The 24,037-nt window shown below is 32.7% G+C and overlaps 1 protein-coding gene across 1 annotated transcript in view; it reads left to right on the forward strand.

Moving 5' to 3' along the window:
* Nucleotides 1–24,037, forward strand: part of Hfm1 (helicase for meiosis 1) — an 87,225-nt gene that overhangs the window by 19,886 nt on the left and 43,302 nt on the right. Inside the window, exons 8-19 of the mRNA XM_047564451.1 lie at nucleotides 354–505; nucleotides 1,067–1,144; nucleotides 1,364–1,522; nucleotides 4,536–4,736; nucleotides 4,819–4,907; nucleotides 10,091–10,134; nucleotides 10,237–10,338; nucleotides 10,741–10,886; nucleotides 11,787–11,881; nucleotides 13,182–13,315; nucleotides 15,915–15,962; nucleotides 22,979–23,059. Coding sequence (XP_047420407.1) covers nucleotides 354–505; nucleotides 1,067–1,144; nucleotides 1,364–1,522; nucleotides 4,536–4,736; nucleotides 4,819–4,907; nucleotides 10,091–10,134; nucleotides 10,237–10,338; nucleotides 10,741–10,886; nucleotides 11,787–11,881; nucleotides 13,182–13,315; nucleotides 15,915–15,962; nucleotides 22,979–23,059 — 1,329 coding nt within the window. The remainder of the gene's footprint in view (nucleotides 1–353; nucleotides 506–1,066; nucleotides 1,145–1,363; nucleotides 1,523–4,535; nucleotides 4,737–4,818; nucleotides 4,908–10,090; nucleotides 10,135–10,236; nucleotides 10,339–10,740; nucleotides 10,887–11,786; nucleotides 11,882–13,181; nucleotides 13,316–15,914; nucleotides 15,963–22,978; nucleotides 23,060–24,037) is intronic.

Raw genomic sequence — 24,037 nt, forward strand, 5'->3', positions numbered from 1 at the left:
TTACATAGAAGCCTCTTCTTGCCTGTTTCAGGCATTTTTAAAAATTTCCTCAAAGTAGTATATATACATGGTTTAAAAACCCAAATATCACAAAAAGACTTATAATGAAAAGCAGAAATGTTCTGCTCTCTTACTCTCTCTCTCTACTTAGTTATAATTCCCTAAGCAATCACTTCTGTTTATCTTTAGTTCTTTTTGGTTATTATCTTTTCATCTCTAAATAATATACCTATATCATTTTAACTTGTCATTATTAGTACCTAGATATGTATTTTTTTCTAATTTTCTTAACTAAAATTTGTGAAAATAATTTTAAAATTGCATTCATATTCAAAATAAATGTATCATTATAGTGGCACCAATAAAAGCCCTGTGTAGTCAGCGTTTTGAAGACTGGAAAGAAAAATTTGGACCATTTGGTTTGAATTGTAAAGAACTCACTGGAGATACAGTTATGGATGACCTATTTGAGATTCAGCATGCCCATATTATTATGACAACTCCAGTAGGTATTATTTATCCTTTATTATTTCCTTGGTTTATTAGAAAACATCTGTTTCTTTTTATCAAGAAAAGAAGTTCAAAGAAAATACAAAGTAGAAGCATGTGTTTGTAATGTAAAAAAGTGATCATATTCAGGATACAAAAAAAAGTTACCTACAAAAAAGTAAGTAAAAGACAAATGGCCAAATAAGAAAAATGGACAAAGAATATCCAGTTTGTTATTGTGGATAATTTTTAATCATATTTATTGCTTGTATTCCTTTGCCCAAGTATTACATATTGTAGAGGGAATACCTTGGTAGAGTTTAAAAACATGTAATTAGACAGCGACTTTAAATGTTCTGTGGTTAAACTTAAAAGAATTGAAGACCCAGTTAAAACACTGACCAAACTATCAAAATTTAAATTTTTCATCTTTAAATCTTTTTCAGAATATTTTTAAGATATCAACCAAACCTTTGCCTGTCATTTGATTTATGTCATGCTAAAATTTTTGTTGATGTTCTAAACAATACTTACTATAATTCTTTATTACATTAAACTACTTGCATTTTTTCTGTAGGAGAAATGGGATAGCTTGACTAGGAAATGGAGAGACAACTCTTTGGTCCAACTGGTGCGACTATTTCTCATTGATGAGGTAGTGAACACATTATTCACTTTCAGAGATAGCATAAAAAGATGATTAGAATAGAAAGAAAGAAGACAATCAACCAAGCTTTGTTAAAATACTTATAGGGGAATTTGCTGGAAAGTGCCCATTTTCTCAAGGAAAAATGTTAATTTCACTATACAGTTTAGTTTATTAAATAGATTTGTAGTCTTATAGCTAATTATTCTTTCTTGATTTCTTGTATAGGTACATGTTGTAAAAGATGAAAATCGTGGTCCAACTCTTGAAGTTGTAGTCAGCAGAATGAAAACTGTACAGTCTTTATCTCAATCTTTAGAAAATACAAGTACTCTTATCCCAATGAGATTTGTAGCTGTATCTGCAACAATTCCAAATGCTGAGGATGTAAGTTAGAATTTCAGTATATCAGGGTTTTTTTTTAATGACTGGTGAAATGTTTAGTTATTTTGATCTTAGAGAACAGTGAGTTTTCTTATCAATCACTTAATAAATATGTTGTAGAAATTTATAGCTAGATCTCTCAGGTAGGAAAATTCAGTTGATCAGTTTTAGTAAAATATTTTCAGTAGAGGGCTATTGTTTGCTAGTATCTAAAAGTCTTAATTTCATGGGTTTCAGCCATCTTGTCACAACTTGACTAATAATATGGTCATTATAACCAGCTGACTCTAATTGTATAGCAAAGTATGGTAGAAATAAAAATAATTGCTGAGATGATTGTCACTCTCCCCCATTTCTATGTGCCTGGCATTGCAACAAGCAAAACTGATTGATACAAAAGTGAGAACATATGTAACTTGTCCTTGAGGAGGATCTCATGGTTAATCAAGGACGTGTAAAGAGATAGTTACATGGAGTATTACACTTTCTGTAATGAATATACAACTTATTTTGTGTGTGGGGGGGTGCTGGGGAGTCACCTCAGAGGACTCTACCACTGAACTACATCCTGACATGCTGAAATTAGTACATCCTTTTAAAATTTATTATTTTGAGACAGGATCTTGATAAGTTGGTGAGGCTGTCCTTAAATTTGTAGTTCTACTACTTCAACCTCCTGAGTAGTTAGGATTATAAATGTGCACTACTGTGCCCAGACTTTTTCTTTAATTTTTAGGTAAACTTCATGAGAAATAGTACAGTGTCATTCTACTTTCCCTGTTTACTTGTCAGCCTACAATAATATGGCTTTTTTTCCCCACTACTTCTTAGAAAGTATTTTTATAAATACCTGCTATTTTTGCTCTTCCTATGGAAAATTTTGTCTTTATCCTTAAATTGGCACAGTTAACAATTTTCTTATTCTTAAAATGATACCTTGTTTTGTTCATATTCAAGAATAATATATAAAGCCAGGCACAGTAGCACACACCTGTAATCCCAGTAACTCAGGAGGCTGAAGTAGGAGGATCACTAGTTCAAAACCAGCCTTGGCAATAGTGAGGCACTAAGCAACTCAGTAAGACTCTGCCTCTAAATAAAATACAAAAAAGGTCTGGAGATGTTGCTCAGTGGTTAAGCACCCCTGAGTCCAATCCCTGGTACCCCCCCAAAAAAAGATTAATATATAAAAATTTAAAGTATATAAAAAAAAAAACTAAAACCCAGACTTTGTCCTTTCAAATGTATACATGTTATATCAGTCTATATTCCATTGTTATAACAAAATACCTGAGTCTGGGCAATTTGTTTTTTAAAGGAGATTTATTTAGTTTACAGTTTTGGAGTCTGAAAGTTCAAGATTGGGTGGCCTCATCTGTTCATCCTGGTGAGATCGCTACTGGCTACCTGGTAACATGGTGGACAGCATCATGGCAGGAGTACATCTGAGAGGGAGAGATCCCATGCAAGCCAGAGAGATTCAGGGGTCAGACTCACTCTTTTTTACTGACCGACTCTCATGAGAACTTGCTTACTCTGGGAGCTCAGCATTAATTCATTCCAAGAACATTGCCCCCAATGACCTTAACACCTTTTACTAGGCCCCACCTCTTAAAAGATTCCACCACCTCAATACTATTGCTATACTGGGGACCAGACATTCCAACAAACAAATCTTTGAGACACAATCTCTAACCATATTTAGAACATAGCAACAGGAAATTATAATATACATACTTTTTGATCTACATTATCATTTTACCTACAAACATTTCCATGTCATTAGTTTTCTTTTCTACTATTTTTGTGTGTGTGGGGGTTGTAATTTATTTATCTAATCTCATAATAATGGAAAATTAAATTATTTCCATTTTTCTATTATAAACAATGCTGCAGTTTGAAAACATCCATGATTATTTTTTAGGATGAACTTCTAGAGTTAATGATTGAGTCAAAGGATATAAAACTTTTAAGGGTACATTGCTTCAATAAGTGTTATATCCATTTATTTAAGCTGCCATTTCTCTGAATTCTGACGGCAACCATTTTCCTATATCCTAACAGTACATAATATAATAATGAAGTCATTGTTATTTAATTTTGAATATTAAATATTTCTCAAATTTATTATTTAATATTCTTTTTTTTACTTTTTCATTTTTACTATAATAAATATCTTAAATATATTTATCAACAACGTTTAAATTTTTGTTTTTTGTAACTTGCGAGATCATGCCCTTTATCATATTTTCACATTGGGATACTAACTTTTCCTTATTGATTTGTAAGAAATAATCATATAAATACCCTCCAATTTTTGAAACTTTCTCCTCCTTTGTGGTAGTTACCAATTCTGTGATTGCTATTTCTCTGTCTCTTTCTTCAGGTCCTCTTCCTCAGTTTTCCCCTACGTTAAGGCCTTTATCCTTGATCCTCTGCTCCTCTCAGAATATAAATTCTTGTGTGATCTTATTCCTACTTGTGATAACCTTGAGAGTATTTCAATATTCTTTCCTGTGCAACGAGAAACTTTCTCCTGTAAGAGCAGTGGTCAGTTTCACAGCAAGGCATGGAGCCTGATTACTAACCAGACTAAGCAAAGATAAGAATAACTTAACCCAGCTCTGTAAACTAACTAGGGATTCTAGTATTGAGTCTGAAATATATTTTTGGCACTGCTTTCTCTCAAGTGTTTCTTTTTTAATTAAAAATTGTCAACTCTTAAAAAATTAATTTTAATTTTACTTTGAACTCTTATGAAGGAAAATAAAATAAAATAATAACTAATTAGAAATTTACCATAGTAAAAAGAAGGTATGGTCTTGAAATATTTCTATTGATAGCATTTACCAGTATATCAACAGGGTAATATCAATGGAATAAGTAATATCAAAAAAGAGTACCTGATTCAGTACTTTTGTACCTTGACTTTAAAGTCATCTACAATTGAGGTTTTTAGGCCATAGAACTTTACTAGAAAAAATATTTAATGTACATTTTTCTGGTTTTTTTCAAGATTGCAGAATGGATTTCAGATGGTGAAAGACCTGCTGTATGTCTGAAAATGGATGAGAGCCACAGACCTGTGAAACTTCGGAAAGTGGTCCTGGGATTTCCTTGCAGTAGTAACCAAACTGAATTTAAGTTTGATTTAACTCTCAACTACAAAATTGCCAGTGTTATACAAACATACTCTGATCAGAAGCCCACACTTGTGGTATGGATTGTTGGTCTATTATCTTTTGGTGTGATCTTCAGTTTTAACATGATTAATATAGAAATTATTAATTTTTTTTCAGTTTTGTGCAACTAGGAAAGGTGTGCAACAGGCTGCTTCTATTCTTGTGAAAGATGCTAAATTTATTATGACTGTGGAACAGAAACAAAGGTAAATTTTTTTGTTTTTTCTTAGAAGTAGAAGGATTAAAGTGGGTTCATTCCTTAACCTTGGGCAAGTTACTTGACAAAGCCTCCGTTCCTCATCTGTAATACAAGAATAATAGTAATTTTGAGGATTAAGATAGTGACTCTTAGTGTAACTGCGATTCTATCTTTATTTCATAACTGAATTTCTTTTTTTAAATTTTTTGTTTTAGTTGTTAATGGACCTTTGTTTTATTCATTTATATGTGGTGCTGAGAATTGAACCCAGTGCCTCACACATTCCCCCATCACAACTGAATTTCTTGAAAGATAAAATTATCTGTATTGCTGTCTTCATTTTTTCATTCACTTTGAATTCAGCATCTTTTCTAATCTTTCACTAAAGCTGACCTTGCTAAGTAATTTCTCATGAGCCTCTCTTCCTTGTTTTAACACACTGAACTCTGTTCTTTCATGATCATATTCTACCAATTTTCTTCCTGCTTTGCAGGCCACTGATTCTCAGTCTCCTTTTCATTTTTCTACCATTTTTAGTTAGGTTTTTTTTCATTGCTGTGATCCAAACACCTGACAAGAGGAGAAAAAACTTATTTGGGGCTCACAGTTTCAGAGGTCTCAGTCTATAGACAGTTGACTCATTGCTGTGGACCTAAGGTGAGGCAGCACATCATGGGAGAAGGGCCCATTAGCGAAAAGCTGCTCCGCTTATAGTAGGGTCAGGAAGAAGAGAGAGATGGTGGAGGGGGCCACAGAGAAGATGCACCCTTCCAGGACATGCCCTGGAGTAACCCATCTCCTCCTGCCACACCCCAGTTACCACCTGGTCAGTCCTTTCAGACTAGGATGGACTGATTAGTTTACAGCTCTCACAATTCACTTTACCTCTAAACATTCCTGAATTAACACAGGAGCTTTGGGGGGACATCTCCTATCCAAACCATAATACTACCCAATTCTTAAATTCTGACATTCTAGATGGTTCTGTCTGAGGCCCATTCTTTCTTCCCCCAATCTTTATCATTTATTATTTTTATTTGGACAACATATATACATAAGTACATACTGACAGAATCCTCTTTTATAATTTCATTTGATTTACAAAAATGGGTAGCAAAATAACTTAGGTCACTAATACTGTACAAAAATAAATCTGATTAAACAGTTGTAGAAATCAATACTTTGCAGTGTTATAGATGTTCATCTTTATCTACCCAAAGTGATGAGTACTGGGCCAAATCTGTCTGCAGACTGACAAAGCTAATTTGTTTCTGTAATTATAACTACCAGATATAATTCTCAAAAGAAGCATGATATGGAGCTTAAAACTGAATATGTCAGTTTCCTACCAGATATCTGATAATAGCTGTCTTATTATTAATATAAAATCTTACATTTTGTAGTACTCTGTATAATGTGATACCTAACTAATTTTCAGACTCATCTTGACCATGCTTTTTTAATGCTCATTACAATCAAGCCATATTAGCTTCTCTGTTCTGTGAGTATATCAAACTGCTATAGCCAGGGCTGACCTGCATCATGTTTTCTTTTCTTGTTATTGTTTTACCTAACTACTATTTATTCTTCAGGTCATATCATTCATATCAGTTTTCTGTAATCTTCAAATTTCCTTTATTCACTTTCATAGGTACCCTGTACTTTGTTCATAGCATTTATTATAATTGTAATAAATATCCTTTTCTTCAATTGTTCTTGTAACATTTGTTTTGTTACTTAGATTATAACCTTCTTGAGGAAAGGGGAACTTTATGTTCATCGTATTTACCACTGAATCTTGGCAGGTCTTAGAAGAGTACTAGCACCTGACTACTACTTAATGAGTATTAGCTTATTATTATTTTATTTGATAATTTTTTAATGTGGTACTAAGGATCAAACCCAGTGCCTCACACATGCTAGGCAAGTGCTCTGCCCCAGCCCTAGCTTCATTTTTATTAATAACAGCTTTTGGGTCAGGTCACCTTCCAAATTACCAGTCTGTCCCTTTACACTGCTTCTTGTCACCTGTCAACCAATGACATGTACCAAGCCTACAGGACACCACTTTGGTTTTCTGGACATTCTCTGACTTCCTAGCTACTTAAAAGATGGATCTTTGACCATTTCAGTCCATTAAGGATTTACGAATATAGCTAGTTTCAAAGATTTCACCTGATCTCCTTGTTTACTGGTATACTACTCCCCCGCCACACACGCACACAAATCTCTAGGTACAAAGTATATAGTTTGGTGCTCTTAACACATATATCAACAAAGCAAGATTATGGCATAATATAATAAAAATGTAGAGATTAAGAAAAAACAATAAAGAGCTTATAACTTAAACATACATGAGGTCTGAGAGATAGAAAGGGAGAATGTGAAAGTAATGCTAACAAGGTAACAAATAATATAGACTTCTTTCTGCCTGCCTGGTGTGATTTGGAAATGGTTTTTCCCTTAAAGCTTCATATGCAAGAAGCTTGGTTTCTAGTCTTAAGGTATGGAGAGGGGGATGGGATCTTTTAAAGGTGGAATCTACCGGGATGTGAGTAGGTTATGGAAGCATCACCCTCAAGAATAGATTAATTACTTTTATCAACAAACTGGGTTAGTTCTCTTGAGACTGAATTAGGTATCAAGGAATTGAGTTAGTTCTCGCAGGACTGGATTAGTTATTGTGAATTGTTATAAAGTGGACCAGTCTCCGCTCTGTCTCTCTCTTGCTCTCTCATGTGGTCTTAACACACACCTGTTTCCCTTCTGTTTTTTCACCATGCATGGAGAAACCTGTGCACTTTACCAGAAGTCAAACAGATGTTGACACTGTGCTCTTGGTCTTCCAGAACTGTGAACCAAACTAATTTCTTTTCTTTATAAATTACCCTTCCTTGTGTATTTTATTATAGCCCTGGAAAATGAACTAAGATACTGCCTCTTGATTTTACACTCCAGATAATATTTATCATATATCACAGTCAGTCTTTTATTTGGAATGATTGCCAGTTGAATAGAATCTCATTTGCCTATCTTGTATGTTCTTCTTTTGCTTCATTTCCTGAGAAAAGCATAAGTGAAAAGAAATGGAATGCCATTTTGAGTTAGTGTAGATTGTTGCTCACATTAATTTCCCTTTAACCCGTCACTTTTTGACTCTTTCTCTGTATGGTCCTACGTATGTTTCTAAGGCTTCTAAACCTACTTGACATGACCAACTTTTCTGTACTCTGGTCTTTTAAACTGTTATTAAAGAATTTTTTCTCCTGTATTATACATTTGAAAAACAAAATATGTCTATATATTGTTATAAAACCAAGCCATACTTTATAATGTTCTTGATTATTAATTTTCTAAATATTTTTAAAGAAAGATGGGTTTCAGAAAGATTGACTGTTTTTCATTAAGCTAATAATAAGGGTAAAACTGGAATTTTTTTAAAAAGAGTATAGATAGAAGGCAAAGAGTCAAAGTAGCTCTAAGTACTCTAGAGCTTTCTCTTTAGTAAGAATAAACTGGGTGATCAAGTTGGACCATGTCACTTGGAGTCAAAAATAAGATGTAACTATCAAGTAATAAGGCTTATTTTCTTACAAACTAACTCTGAAAGTACTTTGAGAGGAATATGGAATTCTTTGCACAATGATAGAATCATTCCTATAGATTAGTTATCTGACCTCCTAAGGTGAATACCTAATAATTAACATTTTTGAGCTGAATTTGTATGAGTAAAAGACTAAAATATGTAAGCTGTAAGTTCCCTTAAAACCAATTTGTATTCCATCCTTTCTGTTTTTCCCTGATCATGCACAGATTAGTCAATTTTATTTCAGATAATCGTTTTCTTGAACAGAGACATATGTAGTAATTCCTTTATCATTTCCCACTTTTGCCTAGCTACTCAAGGAAAATTTCTCTTTCTTTCACCTCTTTTTTTCTTTCTTCATTCTTTGTCCCTCTTTCTTTATCCCTTTTTAAAATTCTTGGGTTTTTGTCAATAAAGTGCTAGTATAAGAAACAGCATGAAGGTAGAGACCCAAATTTGAATTATAGTACTACCACTTTTTCTAGTTGTTAGAAATTAGGCATATTACTTCTCTGCGATTCAATTTATTCCTTCCTTCCTTCTTTTTCTTTCTCTCCTCCTCTTCCTCCTCCTCTTACTTTTTCTTCTTCTTTTTTTTAATGGTGCTATGAATCAAACCCAGGGCCTCACTTATGCTAGGCAAGTGCTCTATCACCAAGCTAAATCCTCAGCCCATCAGCTTCAATTTCTTAATCAGGTTTCAATATATGGGATCACCTTTCTTATATTACTGTGATAATTAAATTAGGCAACATTTCTGTTATACCTGTGTATTATAGAAAAAAGTTTAGACTTAATAGTATCTTGCCCTTTCACTTGACTTCTCTTCATTCCATTGTGAATTCTTTAAAAACAATCATGAGTATATCAAATAATGTTTCCTGCTGTCATATCTGCAACAAGAAAATGGAAAAATACCAGTTTGGGGGATCTTAGACATGCTCAAGAAACAAGCCTACCAACTTCCAAAATCTTTGAAAGTATAAGAATTCCTTTTTAAATTATCAAGGAACTTTATTGTCTTGTAATGTTTCCCTGGTTCTCTTTCCATGCCATATCTCAGAGCACAATAAAAAATATTTTTTTTTAATTTCAGCCTGTTTTGGTTTAAACTTATTGGTAATATAGCAGAATTTTAAAACTTGTTATTTCTTATAAAAATATTTTAGGCATATATGAATATAGGCTTTCATATTCTTATCCATGAACACAATAAATGTAATGTTTTTTTTTTCCCCTGTAGAAAAGCAAGTTTTCTAAATTCTGGGTTTGAAAGTGAACTGTAGTATTTTAGCTAAGAAATTAGGGACTTCTAAACATGAATGTTATGTATTCTATTTTTTAAAAATTTAATTATTTTTTAATTTTTTACAGACTGCATTTTGATTCATTGTACACAAATGGGGCACATCATTTCGTTTCTATGGTTGTACACGATGTAGATTCATACCATTCGTGAAATCATACATTCTTTTTAAAGATACTTTTCAGATATTATGAAAACCCTGTTTATATTTGAAAGTTTCAAAATAATTAAAAAACTTTTTCAGAATTTTCTGATGTTGCTAGGCATAACTCAGTAATTTTGTGGTATCTTTAAATAGGTTACAGAAGTGTGCCTATTCCATAAGAGATTCAAAACTGAGAGGTAGGTTTAGACATAATTTTGAATAATATTTTCAAATATAGATAAAATGAGTCAATTGATGAAATATTAACAGTGACTGACAGGTGTCATATTTTTATTTAGATATCCTAATTCATGGAGTTGCTTATCATCATGCTGGTATGGAGCTGTCAGATAGAAAAGTAGTTGAAGGAGCTTTCACTACTGGAGATCTACCAGTTCTTTGTAAGTATGTATTTCTTATGCATATTCTAAATTATTATGGAAAATTATTTTTAAGAGAAAAAAGTAAAAACTTAAATACTATGTTTTGTTTCTGATTTTCTTCTAAGAAGCTCAAATTATGTAACTACCTATGTATGTACATGTGGTAAACTCTTGACAGTGTTTTTATTTTTTTATCATGTTATTGAATGTAGTGTAACTTGAAAAGTAAAAGCTTAATTTTTTTTTTATTTTAGGATGTGTTATTAGTTTAGATTAAAATTTTATGTTTTTCTTCCTCTGAATTTTTTTTTACGAATGAGTCATTGCATTTATAACAATGTTTTTTTTTAATAAGAAAATGTCTTTCTGGCATGAAAAAAGTTATAAGGCTTGAGATTAATATTCCTTAATCTGATGCAGTTACTACCAGTACTTTAGCTATGGGAGTAAACTTGCCTGCTCACCTAGTAGTCATAAAATCTACAATGCATTATGCTGGAGGGATGTTTGAAGAATACAGTGAAACAGATATTCTACAAATGATTGGTAGAGCTGGACGTCCTCAAGTAAGTAACAGTAATTTTACTTGTCAAAACTTGTATTAAAGACATGGCAAAAATAAAAACTCTTGTGTCCTTTTTTTAGTTAGTTCTTCATAATTAAATAAAGTTTAAAGTAATGTAACTCAAAAAAATCTACTGTAATGAAAGAATAGAAATAAAACAACCCTCACTAACTGGGATATATCATACCCCTCCCCAAACTCCCAGTCTCTATAAATTCCCACTGCTTAATGAAGGGATGGATTTTTGAATTAATATACTATTAAAGGATTTTTGGTTTTGAGTTTTTTGAGTTTTGTTTTGTTTTTATTCTGAATCTAGAGATGCTTTTAATCGGAACCAATTTTCCATTCTGTAGGGTTGTCATGTGCTTTATAGAACATTCCTGGGTTCTAACAATAAATACCAATAGTGTCCCCAGGCATTGTAACAATTAAAAGTCAGCTTATATATATTTCAGAACTTACCCTATTGTGACAAATACTTGAATGAAGAAGTCATTCATATTGGTACTAAGGCAACATTCAGGAAGAATCTCTTTACAAAGAATGTCAAAATATTATGTTATACATATTTTTAATTGTACAGGATAAATCAGATTATGTATAAACTACATCAAATCTTAAAACTTTTACCTAGTTACCAGTTTGCTTTGATTTTAACATTGCCAAAATTTTGTTACATTGAAACAAAAGTGATATTTACATTCATACTCTTGGAAGGTTTTAAAATTAAATTTAACTTTCAAATTCAGAAGCATTTTTTAGGCCTTTTGACTTGTTATTTAAGACAAGGGGGTAAGGAGATGTTTAATTTAAAGTCTTGAATTATTGAAAAGAACTGGTGCCATGATATGTTCTTTTTTTTACCAAATTTACCTATGTGGTGTTTGTTTATTTTTAGTTTGACTCAACAGCTACAGCAGTTATTATGACTCGGTTAAATACAAGAGAGAAGTACATTCAGATGTTAGCTTGTAGTGACACTGTAGAAAGCAGGTAATACAAAAAAATTCCAAAAAGATAATAATGCTAATATAATTTTTTTCTTTTAATATATTAAAAGGAAATTTTTAGAGATATTTCAAGGCCATTTTTCAGAAAATTTTCAATAATTTAACTGGAATGTTTGTGTAACTTTAAGGAATTTAACAGTTTTTGTAAAAAGGAAGCAATAATTTTATTCAGTGATGTTTATTAGCATGTGGTAGCATGTATCCTTGTTATAAAACACCTAATTTGTAGTAAGGTCTTACTAATTATCATAATTTACATATTAAATTATATACATTTATAATTACTAATTTTTTTGTAAGAGGGGAAATATTTTTATATCTTTAAAATTTTAATTTATAATAAAAGAGAGACAATCAGATTTTCAAAATTTATTTTTATTAAAATAAAATTATTTATTAAATGGGATACATCTTATTTCTCTGTTTGTACATGAAATAGAGGCATACCATTTGTGTAATCATAATTTACCTAGGGTAATAGTTTTTGATTCATTCTGTTATTTTTTTCCTTCCCCCCCACCCCTCCCACTCCTCTTTTCCCTCTATATAGTCCCTCCTTCCTCCATTCTTGCCCCGTTCCCACCCCCCATTATGTGTCATCATCCCCTTATCAGCAAGATCATTCGTCCTTTGGTTTTTTGAGATTGACTTATCTCACTTAGCATGATATTCTTCAATTTCATCCATTTGCCTACAAATGCCATAATTTTATTATTTTTTATGGCTGAGTAATATTCCATGGTATATATATACCACAGTTTCTTTATCCATTCGTCAATTGAAGGGCATTTAGGTTGGTTCCACAATCTGGCTATTGTGAATTGAGCAACTATGAACATTGATGTGGCTGTATGTATGCTGTAGTATGCTGATTTTTAAATCCTTTGGGTATAGGCCAAGGAGTGGGATAGCTGGGTCAAATGTTAGGTCCATTCCAAGTTTTCTAAGGAATCTTCACACTGCTTTAATCTGAGACCTTTTAGTAGAGTATTTGATATATTTTCTCTTGGGGAAAATAGAATAGAATTCACCCCCCCCCATATACACATATACATTTTCTTAAGCAATAATTTGCCTTCTAGAGCTATGAAGTAAAGAGAAATGTCAAAATTTTTAGAAGTTGAATTGACTTAAGATTTTCTTACATTTTTTGAAATTAAATTGTCTTTAATGAATTATTAAAGTAGCAATGAGTGTATTATATATTATTAAACTTTTAAAAGTAAGACTTATGGCATTGAAATGAATATTAGTAATGCAGAGGTGTTTTTTCTCCCCATTAGTTTGCACAGACATCTTATTGAACATTTAAATGCAGAGATAGTGTTGCATACCATCACAGATGTGAATATTGCTTTGGAATGGATACGATCAACCTTGCTTTATATCAGAGCCTTGAAAAACCCATCTCATTATGGTTTGTTACTTTGACCTAGAAAAGTAGCACTTTTTAAAATCCTGCTGTGTCTCTGTTTAGACTAATAAGTTACAGAATAGATTCCAGAAACTAAAAGGTAATAAAAGGTAACAGCATTATAAATATGTTTAGAAGCAAAAATAGAAAAAAGTGAGAAAACTATCTGTTTTACTTCTAGTCTTTTAATAAGCTTTGAAATCAATGCCATTAAAAACAGATGTAGTAGAAAAAGTTCAATTCCAGTAGAAATAGCAAAAATGCCTAAAGTAATTTAAAATATTGAAGGTATTTTTTCCTGTACTTAGTGTTCAGCTATTTTCTTATTCTGAATTTGTGACTGTTTTTCAATTTTCATAGCTACAGCAGTGTTTAAAAGTACCATATTCCTTCTGTTTTTTCAGCCTTATCTTGAGGGTATATAGTAGTGTATTTTTAACAATATTATGTGTGAATAATGATATGCTTTAATTTACATTTCTTCCTTCTCATTATAATTTTATTTTTGCCGTTATTTTTTTAAAAATTTATAAATATATATTGCAATTCCTTTTTCATATTGAGTTATTACTTATACACAATAAATTGTACAAATCTTTAGTATAAATGTCAGTGAAATTTTATGTGTACACCTACATATATACACACACACAACCCAGATCAAGATACAGAAAATTTCTCAGAAGTTCCCTCATGCCCATTTACTGTCAGTTTCTACCCACCCAGAAGTAAATGCTGTTCTGTCACCACATGTTAGTTTTACCTATTCTTGAACTTCATATAAATGTAGGCATATGTGTGTATATGCATATATATGGCATTTACTCTTTTTATCTCTAGTTTCTTTTGCTCAACATATTATGAAATTTATACATATTATTGGATTTTTAGTAGTCATTTGCACTTTGTTGTTGTTATGCAGTATCCAGTTGTATGAATATACCACAATTTAAGCATCTGTTTTCTTTTTGAAGGGCATATGGGTCATTTTCAATTTTTTACTATAATGAATAAAACTACCATGAATATTGTTGTATGTATCTTTTGATGGATAAGACATTCATTTTTCTCAAGTATATACTTGGGAATAAGTATCCCATTTGTTTACAATAAAAAAAAATAATAAATAAAATAAAATATATAAAAAAAAAAATCAGGTAGGCTTATTAACCCATGTTTAGCTTTAGTAGATACCCTCAAATACAGTAATTTTCTGAAGTAGTTTAGCCAATTTATACTTTCACCAACCACATGCAAGAATTCTAAATCTAGCTAGGTGAAGCGAGTCTGTAATCCCAGCTACAATGAGAGCTAATGCATGAATATCACTTGAGCCTAGTAGTTCAGGAACAGCTGGGGCAACATAGTAAGACCCCACCCACCTCAAAAGAAAACAGAACCTGGAGGGGTAGCTCAGTGGTAGAGCAGTTATCTAACAAGCAGAAGAACCTGGAGGCCTTGGGTTGAATCCCTAGCACTACCAAAAAAAAAAAAAAATCTAGTTGCTTTACATCCTTCTTTATATCCTTGTCAATGATTGGTTTTATTTTAGCCGTTCTTGTGTGTGTGTGTGTGTGTGTGTGTGTGTGTGTGTATAGGTGTAGTGGTTTCTTTGTGATTTTATTTTGTGTTTTCATGATGAATATTAGCATGAGGAAATTTTTCATATGCTTCTTGGTCATTTGGATATGCTATTTTATGAAATGCCCATTCAACTCTTTCATCCATTTTTATGATTAATATATAGGAGTTCTTGATAGACTCTGGATGAATTATTTGTCAAATAAATGTATTAAATCTCTTCTCACAGTCATGCTTGACTTTTCACTTTCTTATTTTGGGGTGGGTACTGGAGATTGAACTCAGGGGCACTCCACCACTGAGCCACATCCCCAGCCCTATTTTGTATTTTATTTAAAGACAGGGTCTTACTGAGTTGCTTAGGGCCTCACTGTTGCTGAGGCTGGCTTTGAACTTGCCATTCTCCTACCTCAGCCTCCTGAGCCACTGGGATCACAGGCGTGCACCACCATGCCCAGCAACTTTTCACTTTCTTAAGGAATCTTTTGATAAAAGAAAATTCTTACTTAAATAATGTTGCTGTGAACTTTGTCATATGTCCTTTGATACCCTTGTATACATATATGCCTAAGAGAAATTACTATTATAGAGTATGTGTAGTTTCAACTTCAGTACATAGCAGTTTTCTAAAATTGTAGTATTACCAAACATTTTTTCATAGGCACATGCATTTTATAATGAAAGTTGACTAGAAAATATTCATCACTTGACAGAAATTTATTATTCATGAAGCATTAGAAATCTGTTCCCATCATTCTTTTTAAAATATAATATTCCTGGTCGCTTTTATATAACATAATAAGCAAAAGAGAGCCAATTGATATAAAAGGATTTCAAAATAGTGGTTGTATTCTATAAATATTTAAGCCTTGTTTGAACTTATTAAGCTGTTTTCTTTTTTCCTATATAAGATTTAATTAGATACTCTTTTCTAGTTAAGTGGAGTATAAATTGAGCCTATAAAGATGAATTAAACCCATTTTATTTTATTTTATTTTATAAATTTTCATGACTTATACAGGTTTTACATCTGGATTGAACAAAGATGGAATTGAAGCAAAATTACAAGGTTAGATGTACTTCCTTCTACAAAATATATATTCTATACATTTTAACAAAAAACATCCATTATTATTATAAGGAATTTTTTTTTTTTGTACCAGGGATTAAACTCAGGGACACTCCACCACTGAGCCACATCCCCAGCCCTATTTCGTGTTTTATTTAGAGACAAAGTCTCACTGAGTTGCTAGTGCCTCACTTTTCCTGAGACTGGCTTTGAACTTGCAATCCTTCTGCCTCAACCTCCCGAGCCTCTGGGATTACAGGTGTGCACCACTATATTTGGCAAGGAAGGTTATTTTTTTTTAAATGTCATTAGTAATTACATTTTATTTTATTTCAAACTGGTTGGAAACATTTTATTTCTTTTTTTTAATTTATTTTTATTGTAAACAAATGGGATACATGTTGTTTCTGTTTGTACATGGAGTAACAGCATACCATTTGCATATTCATACATTTACATAGAGTAATGATGTTTGATTCATTCCGTTATTTTTTTCCTTCCCCCCACCCCTCCCACCTCTCTTTTCCCTCTATACAGTTCCTCCTTCCTCCATTCTTGCCCCCCTCCCACCCCCCATTACGTGTCATCATTGGCTTATCAGTGAGATCATTTGTCTTTTGGATTTTTGAGATTGGCTTATCTCACTTAACATGATATTCTCCAATTTCATCCATTTGCCTGCAAATGCCATAATTTTATTATTCTTTATAGCTGAGTAATATTCCATTGTGTGTATATATATATATATATATATATATATATATATATATACACCACAGTTTCTTTATCCATTCATCAATTGAAGGGCATTTAGGTTGGTTCCACAGTCTGGCTATTGTGAATTGAGCAGCTATGAACATTGGTGTGGCTGTATCTCTGTAGTATGCTGATTTTAAGTCCTTTGGGTATAGGCCGAGGAGTGGGATAGCTGGGTCAAATGGTAGGTCCATTCCAAGTTTTCTAAGGAATCTCCACACTGCTTTCCAGAGTGGCTGCACTGATTTGCAGCCCCACCAGCAATGTATGAGTGTACCTTTTTCCCCACATCCTCTCCAACACCCACTGTTGCTTGTATTCTTGATAATCACCATTCTAATTGGAGTGAGATGGAATCTTAGGGTAGTTTTGATTTGCATTTCTCTTATTACTAAAGATGGTCAGCATTTTTTCATATGTTTGTTGAATGCTTGTAGATCTTCTTCTGTGAAGTGTCTGTTCATATCCTTAGCCCATTTGTTGATTGGGTTATTTGTATTCTTGGTGTAGAGTTTTTTGAGTTTTTTATATATTCTGGAAATTAGTGCTTTATCTGAAGTATGAGTGGCAAAGATTTTCTCCCACTCTGTAGGCTCTCTCTTCGCATTGCTGATAATTTCCTTTTCTGAGAGAAAGCTTTTTAGTTTGAATCTATCCCAGTTATTGATTCTTGCTTTGATTTCTTGTGCTATGGGAGTCCTGTTAAGGAAGTCTGATCCTAAGCCAACAAGGTGAATATTTGGACCTACTTTTTCTTCTATAAGATGCAGGGTCTCTGGTCTGATTTCAAGGTCCTTGATCCATTGTGAGTTGAGTTTTGTGCAGGGTGAGAGATAGGGATTTAGTTTCATTCTGTTGCATTCTGTTCCAGTTTTCCCAGCACCGTTTGTTGAAGAGGCTATCTTTTCTCCATTGCATATTTTTGGCACCTTTTTCTAGTATTAGAAAATTGTATTTATTTGGGTTTGTGTCCGTGAAGGAAGGATATTTTTTATAAATTATTTTTGAAAGTAAACTTATCTAGAAAAATAATGTATGGATTACTTTTTTTCACACAAATAAAGCTTGACAAAGGTAATTTTTTCTTTTTATTTATTATAAAAATTAACTCATTAATTGTACAAATTAATGAATTTTACTGTGATGTTTCCATATATACATATATCATGTTTTAATCATATCCATCTTCCCTACTACCTTATTTTACCCTCCCCTTCTTCTTCCCCTGATAGTTACTCTTCTACTCTCAGGACTTTCTTTTTTAAAGGTTTTCATGTGTAAGAGAAAACATGTGATGCCTATGTTTCTGTGTCTGGTTTATTTTACTTAACATAGTGACCTCTTTTTTCCTGCAAATGACAGTTTCATTTTTATGGCCGAATACTATTCTGCCAATACTATTCTGGGTTTTTCTCCAGAACCTTGCCAGTATTTATTATTTTTTATTTGTTTTTGTTTTGGTGAGAGGCATTCTGGCTGGGGTAAGATGTAATTAGAATTTTGATTTGCATTTCCCTGATGGCTGAGTTGTTGAACATTTTTCATGTATTTATTGTATTTTTATACTACTTTTGAGAAAGGTCTGTTCAGATCATTTGTCCATTTTAATTGGATTACTTGTTTTTTGTTGTTTTTTGAGTTCTTTATATATTCTAGATAATAGTCCTCTGCCATGAGTAGCTGGCAAAGATTTTTCTCCCATTAAATAGACTGTCTCTTTAACTATATTGTTTCTTCTGCTGTGCAGAGCCTTTTAATTTGATGTAACCTTGTTTGTCAATTCTTGCTTTTATTTCCTGAGCTATGAGAGTCCTATTCAGGAAGTCATTGCCTTTGTCAATATCTTGAAGTGTTTTCCCTTAAGAGATTCAAAGTTCCAGGTCTTTCATTAAGGTCTTTGATCCATTTTGAGTTGATTTTTATATATATATATATATATATATATATGGTCAGAGATAGGAATCTAGTTTTAGTCTTCTACAGGTAGATATCCAGTTTTCCTAACATGATTTGTTTTAGAGACTATTTTTTCCCCAACATATTTTTGGCACCTTTGCCAAGAATCACAAGGCTATATATACATGAATTTATTTCTGGGTCCTCTATTCTATTTCACTGGTCTGTGTGTCTGTTTTTATATCAGTATTATGCGGGTTTTGTTACTGTGTGTCTGTAGTACATTTTGAAATCAGGTTTTGTGATACCCCCTTTTTGTCTCTTATTTTATTTGAGTCTTTTTTCTTTGTTTTAGTTAGTTTGGCCAAGAGTTGTCAATCTTTATCTTTTCAAAGAACCAGTGCCTCCAGCATTGCTCTTTTTGCTCAGTTCTTCTTTGGTTATTTGGGGTGTTTTGTGTTCCCATATGACTTTTTAGGTTTTTTTGTTATTGTTGTGTTTTGTTCTCTGAAAAATGCCATTGGTACTTTGATGGGGATATCAATAAATCAGTAGGTTGCTTTTAGTGGTATAGACATTTTAACAATGGGAATCTCCCAATCCAGAAACATAGGGGTTCCCCCCGGCCTGCCACCTTTTAGTGTCTTCTTGGATTTCTTTCATTAATTTCACATGTTTACTGGTGAGGTCTTTCACCTCCTTGGTTAGGTTTATTCCTAGTTTTATTGTTTGTTTGTTTATTGTTTTCCTGACTTCTTTCTCAGTGAGTTTGTTATTGGTATATAGAAAAACTAAAGATATTTGAATGTTGATTTTGTATCCTGCTACTTTGCTGAATTCATTTCTCAGTTCTAATAGTCTTTTGGTGGGTTCTTCAGGGTCTTCTAAGGATAAAATCATATCATCTGCAAAGGACTTCTTCCTTTCCTCCCTGTATGATTCTTATTTCTTTCTCTTGCCTTTTTGCTCTGGCTAGAATTTCAATAGGAATGATGAGAGTCTTGTTCCTATTTTAGAGGAAATGCTTTCATTTTTTCCCCATTCAGTATGATATTGGCTGCAGGTTCATTGTATATATCGTCTTTAAAATGTTGAGGTGTGATCCTTCTATACCTAGTTTCTTTATGTCTTTTTATCATTAAGTGATGTTGAATTGTATCAAAGGCTTTTTCAGCATCTGTTAAGATATCATGTGATTTTTGTTCATGATTTTGTCTTGTGTTGCATTCATTGATTTGTGTATGTAAAGCTTTCATTGTATCCCTGGAATCAAATCAACTTTATCATGGTGTATGATTTTTTAAATATGTTTCTGACTTTGATTTGCAAATATTTTGTTGAGGATTTTTGCATTTATGATCATCAAGGGTATTGGTTCTACAGTTTTATATTTTGTTGTGCTATTTTCAGTTATTGGTAGGAGGGTAATATTACTTTATAGGAGGAATTTGGAACAGTTCCTTCCCTTTCTATGTCATGGAATAGTTTGAGGAACACTGGTGTCAGTTCTTCATTAAAAGTTTGGTAAATTTTAGCAATGAATCTGTCCATTCCTGGACTTTTCTTTGCTGGGAAATTAAATCTCATTGTTTGTAATGATCTATTTAGGTTTTTAATATCCTCTTGGTTCAGTTTTGCTAGACTGTTGTCCATTTCTTCTATATTTTTCATTTTATCAGAGTATGATTTTTAAAAATAGTCCTTAACAATCATACAGATTTCAGTAGTATCTGATGTAATATCCCCTGTTTGTCTCTAATTTTATTTATTTGGGCCTCTTTCTTTCTTGAGTTGTCATTCTTGTTTATCAAAGAACCAATTTTTTCTTTCAGTAATCTGTTGTATTCTTTCAGTTTCTATTTCATTAATTTTTGCTCTGGTTTTTATTTTTTCTTTCTACTGATTTCAGGTTTTCCTTGTTGTTTTTCTGGGACCTTAAGATGTATCATTAGGTTATTTATCAGTGATATCTCAATTTTTTTCTTTTTTGTTTTTTCTTTTTTTAAATGTATACACTCATAGCTATAAACTTTTCTCATATAAACTTTTTTCTTGCCTACAATGTGTTGTGTGCCAGGGTATGGTAGTGCCTGTGCTGTGATCACTCATAGTTGCAGTGTCCACAACGGTTGTGTTATTTCTCTCTGCCCTTGCTATGGGGTCTATTATCCTTGCTAAGGAATCTAGTATCCAGGAACAGAACTTTGGGCCCACATAGCACTATATGTATACTTGCGACTGGGTTATCAGGGGGGACATTAATCTCCTTTGTTCTTAAAATTGAAGTATCTGCCTAAGTTCAGGTGGGACTAGTTGACTAGAACAAAGTGCATTTCTTCTCAACTGTGCTAAGGTTGTACAGGGCACCCACCCAACCTGTTTGAAGTGCTAGACTTGTTATCTTGCTCCACTCAGAAGAAAGAAAACTAGTAACTGTAATACACATAAAAACAAAGCAGATGTATAAAAACAGTAAGCATCAATTAGAAATAACAATAACTATAACACCAATAACTACAGAAACGAATGGGGCTAAAATTATAGGGTAAACTAAAAAGGGAAAAATGAGACAGTAGAAGAATAAAGAGGAAAATCCTATCACATAACTAAAATTTAAAATAATTAAAATAAAAGTAAAGAAGTGAAAAGTAACAAAATAAAAAAAAATAGAAGGTAGAATAGAGGAAATGAGAAAAGAAAAAAAAAATGCCAGTTAAAACTTTCTCTAGAGCAGCATGTTAAAGCCAAATTTAGAAAGTCAAAGGGTCATATGTTTTTATTCATGTGCACAAGCTAGAGAGCAAAAAGGAGAGAAGAAAAGAGAGCTAATGAAAATAAAAGGGGGACTGGTGTTGTAAAGGAAGGGGTTCAAGGGGAGGGAGAAGGGAAGCACACGGGATGGTACTAGGGAACAAAACTGACCAAATTATGTTAAGTACATGTATGGATATGTCACAATGAATGCCACTATTATGTGTAATTATTATGAACCTTTTTTTTTTTAAGACAAATTAAATTTCATCCTAGCTGAGATATTTGGTTTAAAGACACTTCTTTCTGAGCATGTACACACTAACAGAGACCCTTAGTTGCATGCATGGTGGCATGGTCAATGTGGCCTGGCAAATGTCCAGACCGAACCATACACTCAGGATACCTCATGTGAGTCAAACCAGCAAGTTCCTCACCAAGAGGGGGAGGCATGAGAGTGCCACCCTCTGTCCCAGCACTCTCAGACTTGGATCCTTTCCACACTGTCTACATCTGGTCTTGTTCCTCACAGAGGGAGTGACCACTGACTACTGTGTCTTCCACCCTCTGTCCCAACCCATTCTCTCTGCTGCTTTAACCACTCCTCAGACTCATTCTGTATTTCCCCCAGCTACAACTGTCTTGAGTGGCCATCTCCCACCTTGCCAATGTGGTACATTGTCCATAGAGACCCATAATTTGATTACTCTGAGTTTTTTGCTCCCCAGAGCGGTTTGGTACCTATCAATAAGACCTTTCTTAAGATAACTGAATGTAGCTCTCTGAGGGTTTGCTGAATAATGTATTGACTGTCTTGTAATTGAACAGGTTGTCATGTTCACTCTGCTCTGAACTACCTCACTTCTGAGCTGTAGCATGGGACAGAGTGAGAAATATAAGCAGCAGACTGCAATTAGTAGTGGTCTAGTAATCCCTATCAATTAGCATAAACTAGTATTGCTTCCTATTCAGAGATTCCTTCCAGGTAGCAACAGTGGAATTTACAGAAAAATCAAAGTAAATACTAAAAGCATCAGGCAAAACAGATTTAAGTGGTTGCCTCAAGGAAGTGGCAAATGGGGAGGTGGGGAAAGAAACAAACTTTGTAGAACTATTTGACTTTCTGTAATTTATGCATATATATCTTTAATGGAAGTTTAAAGAAGAAACAAAAGGAAAAGAAAACCACTGCCATAATGGAAGACAGCTAACAAAGCAGTTACTTACACCTGGAGCTAGTTACTTAGATTCTATTCTTATGTCTCCTAACCTGTATATGGAAATAATATTGATGCATACCTTATTGAGTTATTTTGGGAATTAAATAAGGTAGCACATGTATATCATTTTAAATGCTCCAAATGGTAAATGTTATTTTATCACTTATTGAATGTTATTTTTAATATTTGTGTTATTGTTGCTATTAGAAAATCTTTTTAGCATGTTATTTGGTTTCTTAATTTTAATTGTTTTTTCTTACTGCTTAAATAAGGAATACAGTTGTTCCCGGAACAATTACACTATAACACAAATTTAGTATATTTAATAACTTCTATTTTGTCTTACTCTCTTATTTTACTAAAATTAAAAATGTATTTTCCATAATTTAACAGAATTGTGTTTGAGGAATCTGAATGATTTATCATCTCTTGACTTGATAAAAATGAATGAAGATGTAAATTTCAAACCAACAGGTAACTTTCCTTTGAAAATTGTTACTACTTTTAATAATTGCTTACTTAAGCCTGAATTTAAATTTTTTGTACTAAAATTTAGATGATGATAAAACTGAATTGTAATAACCATTCCCAATAGAGTATCATTATTAATAGCTGTAGGGTATAATAAATTTACATGAGTACTCTTTATGAAAGTCTAGAGCATCTTTTTGATAGAGAGACTATATCTTCACTGATTCTGGTGACTTTTCACAGAAGATTTGAAATGCTTGAATCTTTGGGTTGCTTCATACCTTGTATAACTATTGTAGATATTTTTGCCAGTTTTTAATTATGCATGCATTAATTATCTGATTGGTTAGGCTCTTGAAGAGCAGGAAAAGTATCTTTTCTTTCTACCCATTAGCTAGGGCCCTTGTAATGAAAGAGATAAACAAAAGAGAAACATACAAATTTATCTAATGGAAGCCATCATAAGGAAATGAAGACCCAAAGAAGAGGTTAAACCTGAATGTTTTTATGCTAAGTTTGATGAAGAATAGAAAGTCATAGAAAAATATAATAGGACAAAGGGAATATGAACTAAGCATGATAAACTGGGGGAAACTTAGGAAGGCCTCCACATTCAGATTCCTTTCTCCTTTCTCTTCAGAGATAGAGTGCTGTTTTCCTCCAAGTGTAGGGAGGCCAACTGTTGCATGAGAGGTCTATGACCTGCTTTGTGGGAAGATTAGGAAGTCCTTCTTGGACATACTGCTTCTCAAATTCCTTTAGCTTGAAATATGATGTCATATTTTGGGGGAGAGTGTCCTAAGCCCTGCCAATTCTCCCCCCCCTTTTTTGTTTAGTTTTATTTATAGTAGAATAGAAGAAAGAAAAAAATATTTCATAATTTTTAGCCCTCATGATTAGAAGCATTTGGGGGGAAAGATCAACTTCATTTTTCTAATTAATCCTTTTAAGAAAAGGTATTTAACTATATAAAAGGTGGTA

This window comes from Sciurus carolinensis, chromosome 1 (assembly GCF_902686445.1).
Source record: "Sciurus carolinensis chromosome 1, mSciCar1.2, whole genome shotgun sequence".
NCBI classification, from domain to species: Eukaryota; Metazoa; Chordata; class Mammalia; order Rodentia; family Sciuridae; genus Sciurus; species Sciurus carolinensis.